General features: G+C 39.3%; 1 protein-coding gene across 2 annotated transcripts in view; it reads right to left on the reverse strand.

The window, feature by feature from the left end:
- Positions 1–26,978, reverse strand: part of LOC149470057 (protein unc-13 homolog C-like) — a 434,551-nt gene that overhangs the window by 74,903 nt on the left and 332,670 nt on the right. For both annotated transcript variants that reach the window (XM_089668057.1, XM_089668050.1), the window contains 2 exons: positions 21,590–21,670; positions 13,902–14,049 (listed from right to left, as the gene is read on the reverse strand). In XM_089668057.1, the coding sequence (XP_089524183.1) occupies positions 13,902–14,049; positions 21,590–21,670 (229 nt within the window). The remainder of the gene's footprint in view (positions 1–13,901; positions 14,050–21,589; positions 21,671–26,978) is intronic.

A 26,978-nucleotide genomic window follows, 5' to 3' on the forward strand; every position in this document is an offset into this window, starting at 1 on the left:
TGTGTTCATTTCAACAAGACTAACATGACCTTAGGTCTGCTACCAAGGAAACATATAAATAAATATACAGGAATTGTGACTCAATGACCTTAAACACACTTGGAAACAAGTATTTATTTTCTCTGACTTTCTTTGGCAGAATATTTGTTACAGGTTCATGACTCAGAATCTAGACAATGGCAGGTAAATAGTACTTTGAGAAGCCTAGCCCTTCTTTCTCAAGACAGATGTATTTCAAATGTCTCCTTTCTTCCTGTTTATACTGTATCTATATACACTGTGTGTGTGTATATATATATATATATATATATATATATATATACACACACACACACACACACTTTTGGAAACAGGGTTTTTATTGCTTTCTGAAAGTAGTTGTGAACATACAATGTTATAGAAACTTTCTAATACAGTTATAACTAAGCAGGCACTGTAGCTGTTTTTGCTTGTTTCAAAAGTGAAAAGTTCTGTCTGCATCTCTTCTTCCTGGTAGTGGGGGCGGGGTTACAGGACACTGTGCAGACACACCATGTGCCTGTATTCTATGGTCTCAACAGCCTGAGGCAAGGATGAAATATGGCCACACTAGCACAGATCAGCTTCAGGGCTTTGCGTAGTCAGATGAGAAGAAAGTTGAGCGGAAGGATCAACCAGGTACTTCAATAGCAGAAATACATAAAAATGATAGGGACTATGATTTAGACACATATGTACACATAACTAAAAAAAAAAAGTTTTGCCTGAGGATTTTAAGTTACAAAGTCCACCCAAGACATGTTTATATATCTGCTTGCAGCCTCTTATAAGGTTTCTGAAAGGACTGCAGGCTTTTGTCATATGATTCTGTACTTTTAATAAATCAACAATGCACTATAGGTGAAGTTGTTTTACTTAAAAGACATTAACTTGCACTTTCACAAGCACAGATGTATGACTAGTCAAAGACCAGAACAATTTCATGGATTTAGCTATTTGGACATTACTGTGAAAAAAAAATGCTGGTTTACTTGTTTTCTTTAAATTAACAAGAAGAAAATGAAAACCATTTAGCAGGTATGATGTGCCTCCTTAATCAGTCAGAATACAAATGTGGTGTTAAAAAAATCAATAATTTTTAGTGATTTCTGGTGGAATTTAAAAGGAGAAGCTGCAGAATAGACATCAGTAATATTGCAATATTTTAGTGTGTGGATTCACACGGTTTACATTAATATAAAAAGACAAAAGTGCGCTTTGCATTCATACTCAGCACTTGTGAAGGGTGATTTATCCTGATTGGTTAGCACTGCTGGAGTTGAACCCACTATTGTGAAATGTCTTAAGCTTGTCCATCAAATAGCTTATTTCCACTCAACAAGAGAACATGCAAAGTATTATTGAATTGGTACCTAGCACCTGTGTGGTGTGAGAACAAAGACTTCAGAGCACTTTATTAGAGACCTCACCATGGACAGAAGCCAAATGTCCCACTATGTGGAGAAAAAAAAAAGAGATCAATTCTGCATCTCTTACTAGCAATGAAGATCTAGGGTCCTGATCTCCACATCATCTGTCTGATGAAGACTGTCTAATGGCAAAGCCTACATTTGAACAACTTAAATGCTTACATAAAAATGTTTAGCATGAATTCTGACTAATTGCTTTAGTGTAAGATTCTTTCATTCTGTATTGTATTATTCTAAAGTCTAGCTAAACAGAACTGAATAAACTAAGTACCAGAGCTGTTAATTGAATACCTAGCCTCTGCATCTGAATATGATTGGGTTGTATTCTTGAATTGCTGTGTTTTTTAAATATATTGTTCACCTTTCTTCTAACCTTAAACATATCACCTAAAATCTCAGACTAATGACTGCTAAAGGTATTGGTGGCAAATGCTGCCAGTCCCATGCCTAACACTGTATTTGATGGTAATTGGGTGTGAAGAGCAACTGTTCCTGGTTCTCCCAGCTCATCTATTGCAAAGCAAGACTGATAACATCTTAACCACCTTTTAGCGATGGGCAATAGTCCACAACCCTTTTTCACTTGTGTACCAGTTGGCAGCCCATTTCCATAAAGTGTAGACGTCAATGGGGGTGGGCAGGGGCGGACTGAAAACTCATGGGGCCCCCGGGCAATAGGGGATCATGGGGCCCCTGTGTTCTTGCCCAAACTCAAAAAAGCCTATGAAAAAGGTACCAGGGGCATTTCATGGGGCCCCCTACTGACCCCGGGCCCTCGGGCAGTTCCCAAGTTTCCAAATGGTCATTCCGCCCCTGGGGGTGGGACAGAGAGTTGAACAGGAGAAGAGTTAATGGTGGTGTGCAGTGACAAAATGTTGGGCATCACCAAATTGTGCTGGCATTGGGAGAGCATAAAGGGTTATGAGCCTACTCTGCTATGGGTCAAGAGTGTGTAACACATTGAGTGTAGGGAGGAGGAGTGTTGAACAGAGTGCAGGGGTCACAAGTAAGAAGAGTGAGAGAAACGGTTTAGTAGTAATTAACACATAGAGTGGTTATTTACTAAAAATGCGTGGTGAAAAATCTGGTGTATCTCTGCATAGAAACCAATCAGCTTCCAGTTTTTATTATCAAAGCTTAACTGAACAAGCTGAAGTTAGAATCTGGTGCAGCTGTGCATGGTAGCCATTCAGATTCTGAGTGTTTCAGTTATAGTAAATCTCCCCCAGAGCAAAGATGTCAATAGTAAATAAAGCTCAAATGACTCTAAAAATGCCTCCTACCAATACAACCCTTCCTCCTCCACGACAAAACCACTTCCAGCAAAAATTTCCCACTCCCTCTTTGAGCTGAAAAGTAAATGCATGTATGAGAGTACGAATGAAAGTATGAATGTGCATGTATGCATTCTGTGGATGGAGGAAGAGCAGCCAAATGACAGTATCACCACTGTCCATTCACAGAATGTGATGCACTGGGGGAGAGTAGTAATGTAAGGATTATGAATGGCAAATAGAGCAGAAGGAAGAAGGCAAGCTGCACAGCATAGCAATAGCAGTGGCTGCTGTTAAATCTCACAATGCCAGATGAAATCCGCTCAGGACAAAATGTGGAGACTATAAAAGAAGCATATTAAAGAAGATTTTTTTTACCAGAAAGGTGTAGCCTGCAGATAATGAGATACACACCATTACACATAACTAATATGTTTGGTGCTGTATCCCCCAAAAAAAGCTTTAATGCATGTCTTATGCCTCCAACCTATCCCTTATCTCCATATTTCACCGCCTCACAAACACAGTGAAAACTACCCCTAGAGTCCTATCTATAATAACAAAATAGGTCATTTTTAGGTATGTTACATTAATGGAGAAACACAACAAACATATAGTGAAGTGTTCTCACATTTGACTGCAAAGGTGGAAATATACTTAAAGTAATTATAAAATAACAAACATATACTTACAGGCTCTATGCAATGGTTTTGCACACAGCAGCCACAAACCTCTTCTGGGGTCCCCCACCGATGCTTAGGCCCTTCTCCCCTACAGAGTGCCCCCATAGCAAGCTGCTTGCTATAGGGGAAGGCAGCTCTGCGTGTCCATAAGACACAGAGCACAGCTCATCCCTGCCCCCCACTTCCTCCTCACTGGCTGTGATTGAAAGCAGCAGGAGCCAATGACTCCCACTGCTGTGTCTGAAACAATGAAGAAGGAGAAAGCTTTTGCTCTTGTGAACATCACTGGATCAAGATTGGGCTCAAGTAAATATACGGGAGGCTGGGGGGTAGCTGCTTGCAGATTATTTTTTTACATGAATGCATTCAGGTAAAAAAAAAAATCTTTCTGCCTTTAGAACCACTTTAAAACTTCCTTAACTTTTCACACTTACACTAACCTAACCGCTAGCCCAATTCCCATCACTAAATTAAGCCCTCTAGCAACTATGTTCCTCTACGATAGTGCTGGGACTTATCATCCCCAACCAGTGGATAGGCTGTCAAAGAATCAAGACCATTGACCAGCCACAGAAGTGCAATACCTAGGCATGATAATCCTGAAGTAGGTTGTGGAAATCATTTAAACAATGTTGCCAAAAATATAGAACAATTAATCAGCCACAGAATAGCACAAAATAAAATGAATGGACAAAGCTGTGATTTATGTGTGCACTGGATCAGGATGCACTAAACTGCTGATAGAATGTGATGGGAACTTCATACTCACATAAAAAAAATATGATTTACTCTATTACCCATAGAAAGAAATCACCTTTAGTAACCTTTATGTGTGGCTATATACAGCTGACACTATAGATATTGATTGCTGTTGCTCTGATTTTCCCTTGAAAATTGGATGCTGGGCTTAGGTGATACGGTTGTGGTTATGAATATGTATGATTGTAGGGATGTTCTGAATCCATTATGGAAGTCTGGCTGGTATACAATACTGCTAAAAGGAAATAGGCATTGTAATTAAGGCTGGCAAACAGATTAAAGCACAACTGAACTTTCAGTTTAACTTGGCAAACTACATGGTATGATAGGTGTATCAAAACAAAGTATGTGCAAAGATTTACAGTTTATTTTCTTTACAAAGAAGCCACAGTCTAATTGGAAAAGCTTGACCCCAGCTAGCAAGCTGCAGAGAAGGACCCTTACTCTCTTAATGAAAGCAGTGGTCTTCCTGAAAAGGTGCAACATATGGGTCATACATGGGCCACGTTTACGTGCACAGGGATGCACAGGTGTTCCATGCATCCCCATGTAGGCAGTCCCATTGATGTAAACTGAGGCGCAGTGGCTGCACGGACTCAGCCACTGCTCCCTATGTGACATCTGTGCTGGTGCATGGCCCCAAATATATCCTGATAAATGTGGCTAAACACACCCCAGCACTAGCATACAGTTATGCACACTCCATGTGAAGGAGGCCTAAGAGTTCTCCAATCAGCAAGCTCATCCTCCATGCTAAATGAAGAACTATAGTTCTGACTTATGTAGCAGGCTCTGTAACATGGTGACCAGGCTTCTATACCCAGACTGCCTTCTATAGAAAACAAACTTTTAGTGTTTGCACACCTTTTGTATTAATGCACCTGGAGTATATTTAGTGTATCTAAATTGTTTAGTTGGGCTTTAAATACATACGCAAAGAAATATGTGTTGACTCTTAACCTAGACAGTCAGTTCCAGTTTCAGCTCTCAACTATTAGAAGTCAAAATCATTTCTACTTTATTTTCAGTTACTGTATATTCTCAGAATAATTGCAAACAATTTGTCTGAGCTGCTGACAGGGAACTGAAATGCTACACTTTTATACATGTTAAAGCTCAAGTTAATTTAATTTATATTTTGCTTTCCCTGTTTCTTTCCTCCACCATCAACAGGCTAATACATTTGTTTAATGGAACCTTTCTATTCCAAAATTACATACTTTATTTTAGATCCAGTGATGCATCTCTGTGTTTCACTATGCAATGCAGGCAGATCATGGCTGATGGGAGGGGCTGGCAGGGTGCTGTACATAGCTTCCTGAAAACATCACAGCATCCTGCCTCAGTACTCCTCTCAAGTGTCCTCAACCCTCATGTAAGCAATAATCTGTGTCTTGGGAAGAATTATGAAAATATTAAAATGTCTTGATAGGTGGATGACAGTCTCAGACAGGCTGGCATACTCACATAGGCTGCATTTTCAATGCAGAATGCTCCAGAAAACTCTTACATGTAATGCAGAGCCTCCATGCTTAAAAACTGAAATACAACGAATGAATGGAATGGGCCAGTAAGACTGGTGAAAGAGTGACGTGTTGATGCTGGACCAGCCAAGAGGTGAGAAGGGCTCTGTCTGACTTGCTGTAACTTCCAATGCACACTTGGAAAGCTTACAGTGTATTGCGAATTGCACAACTGTGAAGACAAGGATGGAGTTCAGATTTAAGATTAAAGCAATTTAGAAGACAAGCTATGTGTGCTGAGTGAGATAAAATGTAAATAGTACTTTCTGACTAACATATGTCTTAGGGATAGCATACTGCTTAATGTTACAAAACATAATGTGAACTTGTACCGAATTCTAAATTATGAAAAGTAAAAACCCCGGACAACACAATATACTTGCTATTACCTTTATTAACCAGAAAATCCTCTCTCTGCCTCCCTCATTTTCTGAGTAATAAAGGTAACACTAATTTTGTGGTCTCTGCCTTTTTACTTTTAAATTGACCTAAAGTCTAAAGTAGGGGCATTCCCCGAAATATGTTGTCACAGCGACGGGCACAACAGACACTTTCCCAAGGGGTGGCCAGTCCATTGGCTTGTTTCCCACACTGCGAAGCACAGCTTCTTCCGCCAATACTGTGACATCACTTCAGATCCCACAGGCCCGTCACTTCTAGTCCTCAGCCACACCATCTCCGAAACCCCAGCGGCCACCAAATCCACAAACATCCATCTTCCTCTAGGGGGTCACCCAGACTATATGGCAGTCCATCACCTAGATCCAAGAGTTTGAGTCATTCCCTCCCCTTGTGTGAGTGAAGCCTCATCATCTCTGCATCAAGTCAATGTAAGCTGCCTTTACTGAGAACCCCATTACAGACATTTTACCTGTTTCATGTTCAATAAATGTATATGATTTTTAATTACACAGATGTCTGCCTAGGATCTGCTTTTGGGTTCCTATTAAACTGGTAATGAACTATCTAGCATTGTATGCACTCTAGCCCCGTTATGCATAGCAATCTGTCATGTTGTTCTCATGAGTTCTATGAGCTAACCTTACTGTAGTAATGTTTTATTTGCCTAATTGTACTCCTCACCTGGGCACCCAATTCTAGATTTGTGTCATAATAAGTTTAGCATATACTGTATATCAGATTTTGATTGTTTATCATTTTACAATTAGGTTATAGCTTACCAAAATGTATGTAATCGTACTAAACCATGTATTTTGTTCCGTGAGATTTACACATTTTATGGCTGTGGTAGATGCTGGTTCACTGACCATGTAAAATCCTGTTTTGTATTGTCAGAATTATCACTACATTACTGCTAAAATTTAAAAAATACAGATTAGTCCTACCTAACTTATTCCATGGATCCACTTCTTATAACTGAGAGTAAAGGAGAAATCAGGGTGCTACTATCAAAGGTGAGATAGCAAATGTTCATGTTTGTTATGAGACCAGGGGCGGACTGACAACTCATGGGGCCCCTGGGCAATAGGGGATCATGGGGCCCCTGTGTCCTTGCCCAAACTCAAAAAAGCCTATGAAAAAGGTACCAGGGGCATCTCATGGGGCCCCCTACTGACCCCGGACCCTCAGGCAGTGCCGAGTTTCCAAATGGTCAGTCCGCCCCTGTATGAGACACTCATGCTTCCAGTATGTATTTAATGCAATAATGTACTAGGCAGAGGGGGAAGTTCAATAGAGCTGGTGTGCCACTTTTCTGGCAATAATCCTTCTTGTTAATGTATTGCACCAAATTCAAAATTCATATTCATTGAATGTGGTAAATCCAAAATAAAATACTGACAGTGAATATCTTAAGAAAGTGGAGCTAATTAAGACCAGCTCTCTTTTGGTGTACAGAAAGAAACTAGTGCAGACACATTTTGCAAAAGTATCTCTTGTTCATTCTAAAAGTGGTGCAGCATGCACCAAATTCAAGTACAAGTTCTAAACAGATGCAGGAATTTGAAGCATGGCACACCACTTTTAGAACACGAGAGTCACTTTCGCAAAATCTGTGTGCACCAGTCTTTATCAATTCCAGCAAGAGTGTTTAGGACAATGAAATAACCACTGAGACAACAGTTAGTTGCTCTAATACTTCTGTTTTTATACGTAATAATAATAGTAAAAGCACAACCACTAAGAACTCTCATTTTATAATTTAAACTAACTTTATTAATAAGTGTTTGTGTGGTCACTTCCTTGCTATCCATTGCATTAATACTGAAACATCCTTAAGTAAAGATGAACTGCAAAATAGCAAATAATCATAATGACAGTAATTATATTCTCTCTTGTTTCCCTTAAAAACACTAAAAATGACAGAAAACCACTACTTAAGCCATTTCATTTGGAGAGTTATTTTTATAAAAAGGGAAATTCCATACTCACATACATTTATATAATATGCAGCTACCACCAGACATCATCCCTATTGAAAAGTCCCTTTATTCACTAGCAAAGTACTATCTGCTGTATGCACAGGTTATTTCATACAATATAGAAGTTCTCAGAAATCTGCTGCATGCCTATATAGCCAACATCTTAAAAACATTTTGCCATTCATTCAAAATATATGTTACATAGAAATAAAAATGTATGGAATGCGTTCTATTCTCAATGGGTGTTCCAGTTATCGCTGTTAGCATTAAAGCCTCATGACATGGCTTTTATACAGTATAATAATACCAAGAGTTATATGAAATGTACCAATATTAGAAAGTACTTTAAAATGACTTCTAATCAGAGCCAGTTAAATACGTGTGTAACTAAGGATTTAGTACCTTGGAATTAAACAGAATTCTGAGAAATAAGAAAAAATATTTTCATATTAGCAAGTAGCAGTGTGTTATTAATAAAAGTGGACGGAGTGCAACAATGGGGCTCAAGATAGGCTATGGGTTACAATGTGTAATTTTTAGGGATTTTGAAGTCTCTCTCTTGTTTATGGAAACCCCGGTACTGACTATTAGAATGAATAGTCATAAAAATTTAATACGTTCTACAGTTACTTAGTAAACCGTTTGTGCTGAGGATGTCACACAGCTCATTGAATACATTCTTACACACAACTACCATATTTTTCGCTCCATGAGACGCACCTAGGTTTTAGAGGAGAAAAACAAGAAAAAAAATATTCTGAACCAATGGACTGCAGACACAGTACAGGCGATGACCAGAGACTTCGGACACAGTACAGGGGATGACCAGAGACTGCGGACATAGTACAGGAGATGACCAGAGACTGCGGACACAATACAGGGGATGACCAGAGACTGCGGACACAGTACAGGGGATGACCAGAGACAGCGGACACGTTACAGGTGATGACCAGAGACTGCGGACACAGTACAGGGGATGACCAGAGACAGCGGACACAGTACAGGGGATGACCAGAGACAGCGGACACAGTACAGGGGATGACCAGAGACTGCAGACACAGTACAGGGAATGACCAGAGACTGTGGACATAGTACAGATGACCAGAGACTGCAGACAGTGCAGGGGATGACCAGAGACTGCAGACAGTAAAGGAGATTACCAGAGACTGCGGACCTTTGGGGAGGGAGGGGGAATGGGGACCTTAATTTGACAGGTACCCGCTCCCACTTCCGCGGAGTTGTCCTTCCTTCTTCCCGCGGCGGCTCCTGTGACACCCGGGTACCCACTGTGCATGCGCGAGAAGTGCTGCGCTTTGTGAACGGCCCGGAGCCTTCTGGCACCTGTCATGTGTCCCAGAAGACGCTGGACCATTCACAAAGCGCAGCGCTTCTCGTGCCTGCGCAGTGGGCACCCGGCTGTCTCAGAAGCTGCCGCGGGAAGGCTGGAGCGAGGAACAGGTAAGGTCCTGCAGGACAGAAGAGCTGAGCGGCTCGCCCGATATTCTGACATGGTGGCGGCAGAAATACCGGACCGGACGCTTTACATTCGCTCCATAAGACGCATTTTATGGAGCGAAAAATACGGTACTTTCAATAATGACTTCTATCTTCAATGTATGGGACTGCTATGGGAAGTAAAATGGCACCCCAATATGCATTTATGGCTGACCTGCAGGAAAAATCCCTGAACAGCAAGCAACAAAAGCCATACAGATACTATCGCTATCGATGATATTTTCATCATATTGACAGAAGGAGAAGAAAATCTACAACAATTTTACTCATTGATCAACAAATTTCACCCATCAATCAACACACACTTCAACTTCCTGGACACTACAGTACACATTAGAGATGACAAGCTGCACACCTAAATATACAGGAAACCCACTGACAGATGTAACTATCTCAATAGTTCCAGTTTTCACCCCCAGCACACTAAACCGGTTATAATACATAGCAAGGCCATCAGATGCCACCTAATATGTTCCCGGAAGACAGAGATAAACATCTCAGAACACTAGCAGACTCCTTCCATAGGAAGGGTTACAAGGACAAAACCATCAACACTGGCATAAACACAGCCTTGAAAACCCAAAGAGAAAATCTACTCCAATACAAAGACAAAATAAACAACAGTGTACCTCTAGTAACCTCATATAATCCAGCACTAGAAAGGATAAGAAAGATAATCAAAGACTTACAATCCATCATAATAGAGTATAAAACTCTAAAAGAAATAATCCAGCAACCCCCAATAATGCTTTTCAGACAACCACCCAACCTTAGACATAATGGAAGTAAGCCCTGCAATAAAAAATGTTGCAAACTGTGCAACCAAATCAGTCTATCTAAAAGTGTCTTTTAGATGCAATAAATGTAGCAAAGGATCTTACGTTGGTGAAACAGGACAGAAGTTACAAACAAGGAGGAACTTGCACAGGCACACCATCAAGGAGCATAAGGAGGATCGTTTCTGCACACCTGTGGGACACCATTTCACACAACCGGATCACACTGTGGAAGATCTCAATGTGTTAGTTCTCAAAAGGAATTTCAAAACTATTCAGGAAAGAAATGATCGTTCTATTTGACACAAAAGATAATGGCCTAAATTTAAACCTAGGTTTTTTATATCACTATCCAACAGTTTTACAACCCCCTCTGTGACTGCCCCCCCCCCTCCCCCAGTCTATAGCACTTTCTCTGTCTCATCTTATCAACTATGCTAGTTTAAGTACTATTGCTGTGTACATACGTTTGTTTGCTTTTTCTCAAAGATTGTCTTATTTTAACATTCTGTTCCAACTTTGTGTATTAGTACTGCTTGAACCTTGAAGAAGGGGGTAAACCCTGAAAGCTTCTCCTGAAAAATTGTATGTTAGTGCAAATAAAAAAATAAGTATCACGAACAGTACTCAATTGTTTCTTCAAATTGTTCGTGCAAATTTTGATCTATCTAAGCTCATCTAGAAAGTTGATATATTTTAGTTTGCAAGACTAAGGGTGACAGAATGGATGGGATTTGAAAACAAAGTGATCTGACCATGAAACATGGGAAGAAAATAAAGAGAGAGAGATGGAGTAGGGGCAGACAGTAGATGATAATGGACAAGGTGAAGAGAGAGGATCTGGAAAAACCTTACCATTTACAGAAGATGGAAGGGATGTGCATGATCTGATCAAGGACCAAAGGCTAAATAGGCACCATGGGACTAAATATGGTTGAGGGACAGATGGGAAGATGATTGTGGCTAGTAGAGAGAGATATAAAGTGCAAAACTGATCCAAGCCACAGGAGAGAGGAGGCAGAACAAGAATTGATTTTTGCTGAGGTGTGGAAAGAGAAATGGCAGTTCATTATGTTTCATTGTGAACAAATACAAAAAAATGACTGGTCATGGGCTAAAAAAGTGAATAGAGGTCAACAGGGAGCAGACTATAAACTGGAGGGAGAGGTCATGTAGGAACCATTATTTCTTGAGGTACATACTCTTTCTCCTGATGTGGGTGAAAATATGGTGTAGATTTTACACCTGCTATGGCACATTTCGGACAGGTGGTGGGGCCTTTTGACAGGTGTGCAGCTTAGCACATTATAATTATTAGACTGAATTTAATGTCTCCTTTGGAGTACTCTATGGTAGCCCAGGGGAGGTATTCAGAGACAAAGTACTATACAAATGACAGATTTATGGAGAATGGGGCATACAGAATGTCAGAGACACTTCAAACAAAACTGGTAATATGGCAGCAGCCACATGGCTTAGATTTGAGATACTGTACACAGCACAAGGGATGCAAAACTGTGTAGTGCTGAATATAACAGATGGCAATGATTAAAATGGACAGCAGTGGGAACAGCTGCAGACATGCTCTTGTTTAAGTGCAGACAGTTTGGTGGATATCCAAGAGAAGCTACCACAGACAGTCAAGGGGGAATCTTTCAAATAATGTAGTGCAGATATTTGAGAGAAACCTGCCACACAATGTAGTATAGATAGTCATGGGAGAGCTGCAAGAAAATTGAGTGTTGCCATAGTTAGAACCTGGCAACAAAACTCCACAAGGCATCATATTAGAGATTAAATGCATGTGCTTTTGTTGTATTCATTTCTAGTGGCTGAACCCCAACTGGTCAGACATGGTCACTCAAAATCTCACCTCTGCTCAATGCATGAACATGCATAGGAAACACTGGCAAAATCAGTGAAAAGAGAGTGTTTCAATCCTTTTAAATATATATTTTACATGGAAAGAAGGATTGCACAACATTCTGCCACAGTCTTGCTGCATCCCCCCAGTGGCATCAACCAGATATTAGCATTTTCACACTTGACCTCTAATGTCTACTTGTTGTTAAACTCAGAGTGCAGTGGAAAACGGGTACTTCCCCTATCCTTGTGAGCAAGCCAGTGGTGGTGAAACGCATCAAGGAAGGTGTTATCAGGTGGAGACATCAATGTATGCAGTTTTTTCTTCCTTTGTTGACAATAAAATACAGAAAGAGGAGCTAAGTTTTGGAGTATGACTTATATTTCTTATACTTTTGTCTGAGAGGATATGAGCTGCGATAGCCAGCACCTGGGTCATCCATGTAGGATGAAGGCAGCAAGTCTGGAGCAGAGCCATGGGTTTGGGAATGTTTCTAGTAAGGTCTTTTGCAATATACATATACTTGATACTAATCCTACCTGCAATACTGTTTGCAATCATTCTGTATGTTCCTTTGTTTATTTGAATGGGCTTTTGTTAGGTGATTCTTTCACAATGCAAAAAAACATACAAGTAGATTATCTAGCTTTTACCCAAACTGGCTCTAGAGTGTGTATCAATATGTCTATGGTTATAGTGACCATTGTTAAAGTGGAACTAAAGATAAAACCTATTTAAAAAAATGCTAACAGCCAGGCTCTCTATTGCAGAAAAAGCATGCAATGCTTAGCTGCCTGCTCGAAATCCCCTGTAGAATGTATGCATGCGTAGCTCAGTTTACATTCTAGTATACTCCCTGTGTGCTGGGATGGATGCGCTGTCATCCCATGCCATCCAATAAAGGTTGAAGACCGGCACCCAGAATAAGCCAGGGAAAGGATGATGGTGCCAGGGATGGACCTTGCAGGCACTGGACCATTGAAACAAAGGTACGTAATTTTGCCTTTCGTTGTGCTTTAATGCTCTGTTATTGTAGTAGAGTATTGTACAGTGTTAGCCATGTAAGGCAGAATTTGGAAATATTTAGTATTCAAGCTGTATGCAAGTACAATTATGCTCTATGAATGTATTATACATCATTGAGATTTAGTTTTTTTAAATGTAAACAACAACATAAGGGTCCCTCTGTTGGTTTCACAGCAAGCCTTGCTATGTTATTTTGCCTCTGAGCCCCACTAATAGGATGTTTGAGCACAGATACTGCAGCTTTGAGGATTTATCTGCTTAGAGCTGTACAGCGTTTTCCTGCATCCTGACCTGTCATTACTTTGGGTAGAATGAAGAGGCTTTCTACCTAGTAGCCCAAAGGCAAAAGACAAGAGGATCCAAGCAGTGCAAGAGCTTTATCTGTATTTTCTGGGAGAAAAGTGTATTCTTTTTACTTTTTTGCTGAAAAATAAAACAACCCCATGCAATAACAAACAATAGCATATCTCTAGTTTGTGTTTTTCAGAAAAGAGAAGCTGTGCTAATTCATTAAAGACAATTCAGATAATATACAGAATACTAATGAAGATGACATCTCTGCCATTCTTCTAAATACTGCTGTTTATTTCCATAACTTTATCACTTGCCATGGATTGTAATTACTGGAAGAATATAAATGAAGCACACTTACCTTGAGATGTCTGAGTATCTATAAATTTTTTTATCAAAGCATCAGTAGTTTGAGTGTATAGGCTGAGAGCATATTTCAGAGACTGGAGGTCTGGGCTCTTCTCCAAGAAATTCTTTTTCAGGCCGCTTCCCCCGGCGTGAAAGTATTGCTATAGTAAAAACAGACATTAGGAAAGGAGAAATTCATAAAGAATAGTAACTATGCTTCTATGCTGTAATCCTACAAAATAAAAAGGCTGAATGCTTTATGAGTCTGATTATGAGTACAGCAACAACCATAGCAAACTACACCCCTGTGTCCTGCGGCAATGATGGCTCCTTGTAAAAAAGACCCCTAACTTACTTGTAAGTCTTATCGTTTTGTCTAAAGCTGCTGTAGGGAGGTTAGGTTGTAAAGTTTTGGTCTCACTTACTTTAATGTGAAGAGGTGTTGAATGACAGCAGAGTCTATCACACTTACCTCTAAAGACAGGCTAACTTCTGAGGTACACAAAAAACAAACTGACCAAAGCGTGGGCATAGGTGTTTACTAATGGTGACTAAGGCATCATAAAAAATAAACTTAAATACTAAGTATCATAAAACAACATTTCTATTGCTTACTCTTGAGTAAAACTCCGGCATGGATTCAAGCATCTTACATTGTTAGTTCAAAACATAGCAAACATGAATAGACAAAACAGACTAGACACACATATAGTTAAAATAACTACATCCGGACGCATGTAGATTCACACATGAGTAGCTTACCGCATCAACTTGCTGCTTAAGTGGACTACAATAGCTTTCAAGGTAGCTCTCTGGTGTGAATCAGGGATCCCTGGGGGCCCAATGGTCAAAAAAGCTGTTGTGCACAAAACTGGCCCCAAACTTGTCAGGGCTTAGGAAAATAGGCTCAAAGGGATGGCCGGGCCCTGTAAGGGTCAGTATGGCAGTCTGTGTGGAGAAATTCAATAAATGATTGTGTCCTGTATAATATTAGGGTGGTCAGTTCATCACACAAATCTCCATATGGAGTATTGTAGGAAATGGAGGCCACTGTAATTCTGTATGGTATAAGTCCCATGTATAAAGTTTATGCAGCATAAAAAAACATACATTTGGCAATGGACTTAATGAGAAATGGCTATAAGTGGACAGCGTTATTTAAAAAAATTATGTGAGTATTTGAGAACACAAGACCATTTTAGTTCCAGCTTTCTTGTGTGATACTGTGTGTTCTTGTGTCCACAAGGCATTCAGCGTTTGCCACGTTAGAGCGGCATATACATTACCACTCTTCCGCTTGTCCACAGCCGTTTTCACTTGTTCAGAAAGTCCAAACCAATCCCCATAGGAGGATAACTGCTGCTACTTATGACACTGTACAGGCCAAGTATTTCTCCATACGCCTGCCTTTGCTCTGGAACACTATTGCACTAACTCTACAGGGTTCCCTGATGGACGAACCGGCTCCCTGTGATGTGACGTATGACAACGCGTTTCACTAGAAAGCAGCATAGCTTCATCTGGACGTTGGGGTGGTATTTAGGTGATCCCTTATAACTATGTTGTCTCTACCTAGAGACCACCCACAATTCATTAAAGGGACAAAGTCATATTTGCTATTCAAATAGTTATAGAAATCATGTTACACAACTTAGTACTTTATATCTAGGCGCATCAGGAAGCAATTTTTTTCCCTGCAGGAGAAAATTTTATCATGCTTTGCTGGGTTTTTTGCCTTCCTCTGGATCAGCTGTGGGTATAGGATTATAACTTAACAGGATGGACTTTTGTCTTTTTTCAGCCAGACTAACTATGTAACTAGTAACCACCTATGCCCACACTTTGGGCAGTTTGTTTTTTGTGTTCAAGTTTTTTGGGTTACAGTGACAGTGCTTAACTTGAAGTGGAAGTGTGCTGGTATACATTTGTATATACCTTTATTTACCTCAAACGTTATCTTTGGAATAACTTCCGAGGTATTTTTGTTGTGACATATAAATAACATTTTTGATATTCAATATTTTATGGTTATCTTTCATACACAAACTTGTATATTATTTCTATAGTAACAGTATAACTGCATAGTTAACTTTTAATTTAACTGCATAGTTAAAGCAGTATTAATCAAAAATGTATTATACTGCAGCTTGCCAATCCTTAGATGTGGTTGCTGCATTTTTTAAAAAAGCTTTTTTCTTATATTTTCACCTAGTGATTAAGGCAGAGAGTCTGTTATCTTTTTCATCTTTTGTCTGTTTTCATCTTTCTTTAACAGATCCAGTTGTCCAGCAAAACTGGCGTTAGTTGGTTGAGAAAAACCACTGACAACCAAACTGACAGGGGTGCTTACAAAGATCAGCCCTAATTTATGTAAAAACCTTTATCCCAAAAATAAAAAAAAAATGTTGCTGTACCTGCTTAAAAGAGAAGTATGGCCAAAGCTTTATTGGCCATATTTCTCCTTTGGGTCGCAGGAGTGCACTTTATTGTTGGGATACATCCAGAGACTGGAGTGGCTAGGTGACATCTAACAGCAGCAGGCTTTAACCTGCTGCTGACTGATTTTGGGTCACAGGAGTGCACAAATATGTCAGGATCCACCTAGATGCGTGATCACCAACTCGCTCAGCATCTTAGCATGCCACTGAGAGCCTGAACGAGCCTCTCCACCCCCTCTCCTGCCTGGCACTCCAGTGAGCGGTGGAGAGGCAGAGCACAAAGCAGTGACTGACGGTCACCACTTTGAGCGCACAGCAGCCCGAGAACAGAGCGATCAACAGTCATGTGATCACATTGCAGTAACATGATGTAACACACCAAACACAGTCTGATTTGTTTCTGCACCATTCATTTTTATTTACATCCCAACACACACACACAAAAAAAAAATACAACTGGAGATATATCGTCTGCTTTGGAGCCCACTCAAAATTAAAAGACTGCAAACTTAGCATACTGCAATGCACAATAAAGCACAATAAATGCTTTACAACAATGTAAAATGGTGTGATTGGGCTGGTAAGTGCACAATTGATATACATACTTGTTCAAAGTGTATTTCCACTTGCGCAGTAACATTTGAAAAAAATAATTCACACAATATACCCCCAAAAAATTCTTACCTTTTAGATGTTTATTAAGAAAAGGTGTCAGTCAATGTTAAGCAATTTCCAGTTAAAAGATTAAGACAGACTGAGCTTTACCTCATTACCATACAATGAAGAAGTCCAGCTTCTAATCTTTAACCCTTTTTTAGGGCTGACATTGTTTAAATATAGTTTACAACTGATGAGATCTGCCAGCACAGTAACAACAGGGTTAATTATGGCAAACACAGTTCCCCAGCCCTCATAAATAAAGAAAACCAAGCAGGATTTTTCAGTGTTATCAGAAAAAAAGCTTCTAAAATGAAAAGCAATTTTTTTTTCTTCTTGGTTATGTTATGTGAATGAGAAAACGTCACAAATATTAAGTAGGTGCTATCCCAATTTAGCTGCAAACGTGGAAATACACTTTAATGATTTGTAATATTTCATTTTGCACACATCTGCCATTCTGCAAAGCCAGGAAGATTCAATTACTAGTTCCTGAGTTACTGGACAAAGCTAGAGATACTGATTTATTGTCTAGGAAACAAGTTGGAGGCACAGATGAAATACAGGATGCTAGATTCCTGAAACTTGAAAAAAGTATGCTACCCACCTGGCTGTACAGTATGGAAAATGTGTGTAAATCACAAGATTAGCTGTACAGAATCACAAACCCTTTGGTAGGTAAACTGGAAAAATTGTATATAGTTAAAAAATGTAACTAGCTGTTTGCTTAAAATGGAGCTTCACCCAAAAGAGGAAGTTCCACTTTCAGGACTGCTCCCCATTAAGGATTGGCACCTTTGGGGAGGGGGGGAGCGGGTACCCGAATTTGACAGGTACCCGCTCCCACTTCCGGTCTGATCGCCTAGGCGATTGGAAACGGAAGGTGTACTCTCTCCCTCCCTGTAGTCTTTTGGAACATGTGACAGGTCCCAGAAGACTACAGGACGATTCATGAAGCGCAGCGCTACTCGCGCATGCACAGTGGTACCCGGCTGTGAAGCCACAAGCTATCACATAGCCCATAGTGCCCATAGTGAAGATGCCGTATTCCTGGAATACAGGACATCCGGTGAAACGAGCTGTGGGGGACACACCATGGGACCGAGGGAAGGTAAGTGGCTGTTTTTTAAAAGTTTAAAAGTGCAGTTTTTGTAGCTGCTGACTTTTATTTTTTGACAGGGTGAGTGGAACTCCACTTTAAAGTTCTGCTTGAAACCTGGAACACTATGATACATTAGGGCCTACGTGACATTTAATTGGCATCGACAGGACTGTTTTATTTATATACAATCATATGCATTACAATTTAATTTGTCAAGTGACATTTAAATAATAAAATACGACAAGTCAGAATGCTAATTATTGAGAGCAAAATGCTTTGGAGAATATAATATTAGTCTTGATTTAACTAAAAAGATAATTATGGAAGCCCAGGAGAGATTTGACAGTTCTATACTAAAGTTCATTCGATTTTTTTTTTTAGGTCATTTTGTTTCAAAGTGCAAACTTGGTTTGACTTTCCAGCTATACTTCCATTTGCTCACATTTGTAGCAAAGTGTGTTCAATTGGCAGCACTGCCTTCAAGAAGCAGATTAATTAAAACATGATTTGCATTCAGACTTTAATTTCTCAGTTGATTTCATTTTCACACAACATTGTTTATCGTTTGTTCTGCATGCCGCTCACTTAAAGGAGCCCTGACTGTAACATGCAGTTATTGAGAGGAACAGTTACATACTAGAGAGCAAGCAATGTAAAATAAATATTTTTACACTGTGATTTAAATTGTAAATAATAGAATAATATGTAAATGTAAATAAAGTGTGTGTCTGGGCAATATAGAACATACACATTCACCATCTTTTGTCTCTTTACGCCTGAGTTCACACTGATGCGGTGCGGAATTTGCAGCATTTTCTGTGCGAATTCCGCACCGCATCACTATCGTACCCAGTTAATGTGAACCGCTGCAGGTGTGTATGTTAAGTTAACAACACCCCGAAATCAAACAGCAAAATGCAGTGCGATGTGCAGAATCAAATCGCATAGGTGTGAATAACCATGCAATCCGATTCTAGTGAGGACTAAAAAAAGGGTCCTGAACCTTTTTGGTGCAGATGCGGTGTGATTTGAACCATACAAAATGGCTCCAATCGCACCCCACACAATTCACATGTGATTTGCACAGGAATGCGGTGCGCAGGGGCGGACTGACAACTCATGGGGCCCCCTGGCAACAGGGGATCATGGGGTCCCTGTGTCCTTGCCCAAACTTAAACAAGCCTATGAAAAAGGTACCAGGGGCATCTCAAGGGGCCCCTACTGACCCCGGGCCCTCAGGCAGTGCCCGAGTTTCCAAATGGTCAGTCCGCCCCTGGCGGTGCGAATCACATGCGATATAGCGCACAAGTGTGAACTCAGCCTAAAAATGCTGCAGGTACAGAAAAACACCTATTCATTTTGCTAAAATTCTAGTTCTTAAAGGATACATTCACCTTTTGAAAACAAAAAATAATAAATGCATTTTTTTACCTGCAAAAAAAAATGTGCAGTTATTAATTTTTTCTAAGGTACCTTCAAAGCATTGCGCCCATTACCAGCAGATCGCAGGTGCAATGTCAGGCTCCTGCAGACTCTCAGGATAGTTTTCTGCCCATACCTCCAATATGTACAGGCAGTTCCTTGAGAGCACGAAGATCAATGAACTACGAAAGTGCTCACCAGCGCCCTTGCAGTTCATTGAGAACTAAAAGTCATCAGCCAAAATGTTTGACAATACTTGCAGTCTATTCATTCACACAAAACTGTTAATGAACGATGCGGCCATGTGAGTGGAGCCTTGCATGGCCTCACTGTTTCCAAATTGTGACAGTGGGTGCAAGGAGAAGATCCCCTGCCCTCTTATAGAATGGGCTAAAGATTTTGAGATTTGTAAAAAAAACCAAAAAAACCCCCAAATTTCTAAACATCTAAATGTAAAAGAGAATGTGAATATACAATGTAAGGTTAGACTGCAGCACAACACAGTACTATTACCAATTGTATTGAACTTTTACCAATGTTAAATGTTTTTAAAGAAAAAAAAGTGATGATATTGATTTTAATCTTACAGAGCATGCTGTATATCATATTGTAACAGGTATCATATTTTTCTTCCTTGAAGAAATAAATGTCAGGTGTAACAGATTTTTAAATACTTAGTAAAAGTATGCCAGGGAAAAAGATTCAGTATATCCCCTATGAAAATGTGGGATTTTCTGCTTATCTATACGTAAGGGCATGGCTTGAGGGGAAAATGCATACAGTATATTAGAGGTTAGCATTAAAATTTGAGAGGCTGAAATCCCATATATATGAAATTTCAAAACCAAATGTATATGCAGTATATCTCATGTTTCTTATTATATGTATATAGATTCTGTGGTCACCCACTAAAATGATTGTACAGCAAGTCCCCCATTTCATTGCAAATGTACAAAAACTTTAATCTCAATGATTTCAGAACGATCAGTAAACTAGCTTTCAGTTTGATTTTAGGTACTTGGTATTTATTTTTGATAGTTCAGCTGTGAAATCTTTAATTTTTCAAAAATCCAAACAAATAACCCGTTATTTTCACATATTATCCAAAACTGCAAAATGAGTTGGTAGAAGTTCCACTTTAATTGGTTAGATAAGTGATCACCATTTAAAAACTTGACTTGATCATCATCAGTCATCAACTGTCTTTATCCAGTTTGTTACATGTTATAAAAATGATTAACTGTAGTACTAGCTTTAATACAGACACGTTGTTATATTAAAGTTGTATTTGATTCTCTAATCTCTAAGGACTGGAGTATACATCCACAAACTGCATTCTGACGGCAACATAGTGATCATACCTGCATCTAATATTACATATAATAATCATATGAGGCAGCCCAGTGGCTAAAAGGTTAGCACTTCCACCTGGCAGTACTATGGTCATTGGTTCGAATCCCAGCCACAACACCACCTGCCTGGAGTTTGCATGTTCTCCCTGTGCTTGTGTGGGTTTCCTTCAGGTTCTCCAGTTTCCTCCCACACTCCAAAGATATGCTGAAAGGTTAATTGGATCCTGTCTAAAATTGGTCCTAGTATGTGTATGTATGAATGTGAGTTAGGGACCTTAGATTGTGCACTCCTTGCAGGTAAGGGACTGATGTGAATGTACAATATATATTTATATATATGTAAAGCGCTGCATAAATCGACGGTGCTATATAAGTACCTATAATAAAAATATTTTCTAACCATGCTGTCCAACAAGGTCCATACAGCTGAGTGCATCCTACCATCTATGATAACATTCTACTGGCAATAAATACAAGGTCCATTTGTCTCAGGAGATCTAAATATTCTCTCTGTGCTGAGAAAAAGAAGAGTCAATGTGAAGTTAATATCTTCCCTACTCCCCAAGGCAAATTCTACCTCTGTAATGAAAATGACCAGATAAGCCATAGAACATCCATTAAGTAGCAGAGAAATGATTCAGAAGTACCAATTAATATATTTACAGGAGTCAGCAGCTGTAAAAAGACCAATTCACTTGTGCAAGATGTTCATAATGGATGTTCATGATACCTTAATAGTGGCGAGCACGACTTCCATAATGGAGCATTGGCGAGGAGTGAGGCTCCTGGCTTCCTCTCGAATGACATGGTCCTGAAAAATTGAAAATGAAATAAATGAGACCTTCTACACAGAAATATCTGAAACATATCCAAAATGCTGATTAATATGAATTCTGTAGAATTTATTTCTTGGCTCATGTAGAAATATTATTCACAGTAGATTAACTGAGATTATTAAATCAAAGAAATTCATATAATTCACGTGCACTCAACCATTTGCATTTGCCCAGCTAATAACAGGTGTGACCCTGTATGCAGCTGCAAACCATACAAACTTCATTTTACCCTGAGCTAAAAACTATTATTCTTACATCTTGCCAGAAATTATTTTGTGTTGGTAATAAAAAAACAAGCTCTTGCTGGTAAAAGAACTCTCACTGCAAATCATCTTCAATTAAGGACAATATTTACAGGACTGAACTGGCATGGGAGTGTTTACACCATCTGACCGAATGAAGAAAGGTTGCTTGCAACTGAAGATGTACCAATCAACACTGAGCAAGCCAGAGTCAGTTATGTCGCTACAGAAACTTGGGATTTCAGATAGGTTTGAATGAGATTTTGTTTATATGGAGTAACAGTGGAATAGCCATATATAGTAAATACTAGAAGCAGCTACCAAGTATTGCAGCCTTCCCTTCGATAACTTCATGTCAGCACTAATTTATTAAAAAATGGCAAATTTCAACTAGCCTCTCAATTTGATGATATAGTATAAAATTTTAGAAATCTATGGAAACCATGTTACTTGTGTGGTGCCATAACAACAAACACTTTACCCACTTGCCCTCCTAAGGATTTACCCCCTTCCTGACCAGGCCATTTTTTTGCGTTACGGCGCTGCCTTACTTTAACTGTCAATTGTGTGGTCATGCAACGCTGCATCCAAATGAAATTTATGTCCTTTTTGCCAGAAATTGAGCTTTCGTTCGGTGGTATTTGATCGCCTGTGCATTTTTATATTTTGCGCTATACTGTTAGTAAACAAAGCAGCCTCCTGTACGTTGGAGATCCTCTGTAATCACCGCGCCGGCAGGTAATCACCAGCTGACACCCGGTGATCGACAGGCGCGGCCGGCGGTGCGGGTAGGGCGCATGCACGCCCCCTATCCAGAAATAAAAAATCACATGTATATACACACGTGATTTTGCTCACCCCTGCCACCCTGTAGCAGTATTTCTGCTATAGGGCCGTGGGGAAGTGGTTAACAAACAATGACACATGCAACATTTTATCTTGCAGAGAGGTGTGATACACAGTTGTAGACATGGTAAAAATACATCCAGAAACACTTTGATGCTGAGCTGGGGTTTCTAAGCTCAACAAGTGTACAACTATCTTAATGAGAATCTATCACTTTGCCCATTCAGGTTCCCTTGATAGAAAAGAAAGTCCATCCCACACCATAAAGCCTTGAAGGCCAGTGGATGATGAGGCTGCACAGTAGCAGAGGCACCGCAGATCCAAGCAAAATATGGAAGAAGCATCACACCAGGTCTACTTGCAGTAAAAGCCTTGGCTTAATCAAGCTTCAGGAGATTCTATTTACATCCCTCCCACTGAGAATTACTTATCCTGCATCCCCCCAATGAGAAAATGCAGAGAAATAATGTACATACTCTTTAGCAATAATTAATATGACAGCCTTAAAGCATGTCTCTTCAAAAACAAGTTGGCAAAACATCTGCCATATCACTATCCTGACAAATCATCATCTGAGGACCACAAAGTACTATGTAAAATAAGGTGCACATCTGTATGCATGTTAAAATGGTTGTAAACCTGTACATATACCAAGTGAAATAACTGGCCTCAGGTGATACACAGAGATGAAGCAAATCCCCCTACATAAGCTTTACCTGTTTATCTACCGCTGTCTGTCCCCTACATCCATTCAATGTGCACAAATTACATGGGATCTCTCAGCTCTGAAAAAACAGCGGGCGGAGAGCTGAAGTTACACTCAGTGAGGAGAGCTCAGAAAGGTGATTAGAGGGAAGAGACACACACCACTAAACACAGCTCACAGAAACAGAGCTGAGGCCATCAATCAAAGGCTGTGTGCTGGAGCTCCCTCCTCTGACACCTCTTGGTAAACCACTTAGGAAGGCTATTAATAACCAACTTCATCAAGAGTATAGCTCATCAGGCCCATGACGTAAAAAGTCCAGGAACCCACATCTTTAAGAGTTAATAAAATTAAAGTGGTTGTAAACACTTACATTCACCCAGATATGTGACTGGCCTCAGGTGATACACAGAGAATAAAAAAATCCTTTTATATAAGCTGTACCTGTTTAACTGTAGTCCTCTCTTTCTTACAGATGTTCAAAGTGCATAATTTACAAAGCTTGTCTGAAATTTCAAAAAACGGGGTGGACTGGAGTGACACTCTTCAAATCTCAGTGGAAGTGGAGGGGAAGGAAGAGGTCCAAGCCCCCCTTCCCGCTTCCCACAGCACACAGGAACAGAGCTAAAGCTGTAAATCAAAGGCTGTGTGCTGGAGCTCCCTCACCTGACACTTTTTTTTCTTGGTGTCAGGAAAACCTGTCAAAAGCGTCTCATGCAGAAAGAGGAATGTGGCAGTAGACAGAAATAACACTTAGTGCTTTGGATAGAGACAAGTAGACACTGTAGAGGGATATGATTTGTTCATATTTTATGTCTGAGGTTTAAAACTAGTGTATTTCAAATAGATTTTAAAGAATTTCACAAATATGTATGTGAAGGTTTTGGCAGCTTATCATACCTCAAAAATGTATAGTGTGTCTGGCATACACATTGACTGCTAGTAATCTCAATGATGCACACTTTAGACTGCCTGTATACGTTTCTATTTTGGCTTGTATGCACAGGTGCAATTATCTTCCTACACTGAGGGTTAAAGTGCATGTATTGACATGAAGCTGTGCACTATAGGGCAGTGGTGTGCACCTATGAGAGCTTCAGCAAAGAATGCTTCACAGTACTCAAAGGGATCTGCAGGGATTCATGTTTGATGTCTACTGCACAAGTGTTAATATCACTTCAGTGTCAAATATTTCAAATTCTGCACAATTGCTTAAAAGGTGAATGTTTATACCTAACAAAGTTACAATAATCTGAGTCCTAGAAAAGGAGACCTAGATAAATATCTTTTAAAACTTGAAGCAAAATGGATTTTCTGTTTAGGCTCAAGAGCACCTTATAATTTAAATGAAGGATTTACCTTCCTTCCTGTTGTGTGTGATAAGGGATTCTGTGCTTTTTGTTTGATTTTGCTCCAAAAATGCTATATAATGGTTAACTATAAATTTGGTCCTTAATTAGAGGGGCATTAACAGTGTTTGAGAGCACCAACAGTGTCTATTGTGTTGTGGACTGATGTGCTGCTGTGGTGTTTTTTGTCCATAAGATGGCGTCTGTTGAGGTACTGAGTATGTGCAGTTTTTTTGTCCCTAAGATGGCCATCAAAATTACCCTATGCTCAGTTCATCAACAGACAACATCTCTATATATAGAGGTGAACCAAACGCTTGGTGCCATTTTGCCACCATGTGCAGCTAAGCACAACTTCCAGCCACTATGTGACCTATTTTAATTCTTTATACTCCTGATGAAGCTCTGTTTTCTGCAGCGAAACATGTAGAGTTTCTTTTTTTCTTTGGGTCTTTCTTTGGGAGCACTTTTTGAATGCACATGGTATTCACTCCTCTCCCTTATTTTTTTGGAGAGGTCTGTACTGTGTTTTACAGTGCATCATTTGCATTCCTCAAGACAGTGAGGTATTTTTATCTGGATATGGTGATGTATGGGGCTTATCCATGAGAGGCTGACATTTAAACCCATGGGTGAGTGTACCCATACTACATATCTGTAGCAAGATAGATTATACTATTTAATTACTGTAGTTTTGTTCATGTGGTAACTCCATTTCCTTAACAGAGATTATATATTCAAGCTGATAGGCTTATGATCAAACTACAGTGTCTCTTTGTATGCCGTCACTTCATCTAAAATGGTATGGTATTTGATTTGGTCTGGTGGCTTTAACAATTTGGATGTAAGGTAAATAATTGCAATGGTATCCAGTCATATTGTTGTGTGCAGTACATTCCACTCTAATAGGCATTAACTACAGCTGAGCATACATTTTTTATATATTTGAATAAAGGTTATATATTTTAGATTCATCAATTGGCCAGATGGTGCATAGGGAAATGCACCCTCATCCAGTATAGATTTATTTGCCAAAGATGATGATTTACAATTAGGGATTAGTTCAATAGTTAAACATTCAAATAATTGACAAATGTTACAAATAGTAATGCAGATTTTACGGCACCACAGACTACAATGAAAACATAGATTATTTTTTAATAAAAGTTTATTTTACCTTGATATAACTATTAAATATCTATATAATGCTGTGCTGCTGCAAGTATGGGGAATAACGGGAATAGTGTGTGGCTAACAAAAATCAAGTATATCAATCTCTTAGTGAGATTACAGGGTCCATAAATACATCACACAGTGCACTATAAAACAAAAATCATAACTCTCACCTCTCTCATACGAATAGCTTATACCAATACTGCATATAATAAATAAAATAAAATTAAACAAAGGGTTGAATATTTCAATATACTGTCTTTCAGTCAGTTCATTCAATAGTAGTGCAATATTCCGTTTGTGATTGTGAAAGTCAATATCAACTAAAGAAGTACTCCAATGCCAATCACAATGTATCTCGTTTGTGCCACCTCCAACACCTAGAGGTGGCACTACTATTAATTGAACTGATTGAAAGACTATATATAGGAATATTCAATACCTTTGTATAATTGAATTGTAATTTAATATATGCTATTCATATGAGAGAGGTGGGAATTATGATTTTTGTTTTATAGTGCACTATGTGATGCTATGTATGTAGTTTTACAAAAGAAATATCTATATATAGACCCTAATCTTACTAAGAAATTGACTTGATTTTTGTTAGCCACACACTATTCACTTTATTCACCATACTTGCAGCAGTACAGCATTAAATAAATTCAGCGGCTGCTAATTAGAATATTAACTGGTTATATATTTTCACATACTTCACCTATTGAGATCTTTATTCATACACTGGTAGCACAGGGGGTACACTTCATTTTATTGAGTGATATAACTATTGTTAAACTTAGGTTAAAAAATTCTGGATGTGGCACCCCTCACCACCTTAGGTAACCCTTGAAAGCTATATCTAACAATGTTATAACTGGATTTCTTTCTATAAATTATTTTTGTATTTTATGTTTTAAGGATTGTTAATGTTTTCCTGTTAGTTTCTTTTTTGCAATTGTGCTACATC

This window comes from Staurois parvus, unplaced genomic scaffold, assembly GCF_062004578.1.
Source record: "Staurois parvus isolate SC_StPar_1 unplaced genomic scaffold, SC_StPar_1.0 ptg000054l, whole genome shotgun sequence".
In the NCBI taxonomy this organism is placed as follows: domain Eukaryota; kingdom Metazoa; phylum Chordata; class Amphibia; order Anura; family Ranidae; genus Staurois; species Staurois parvus.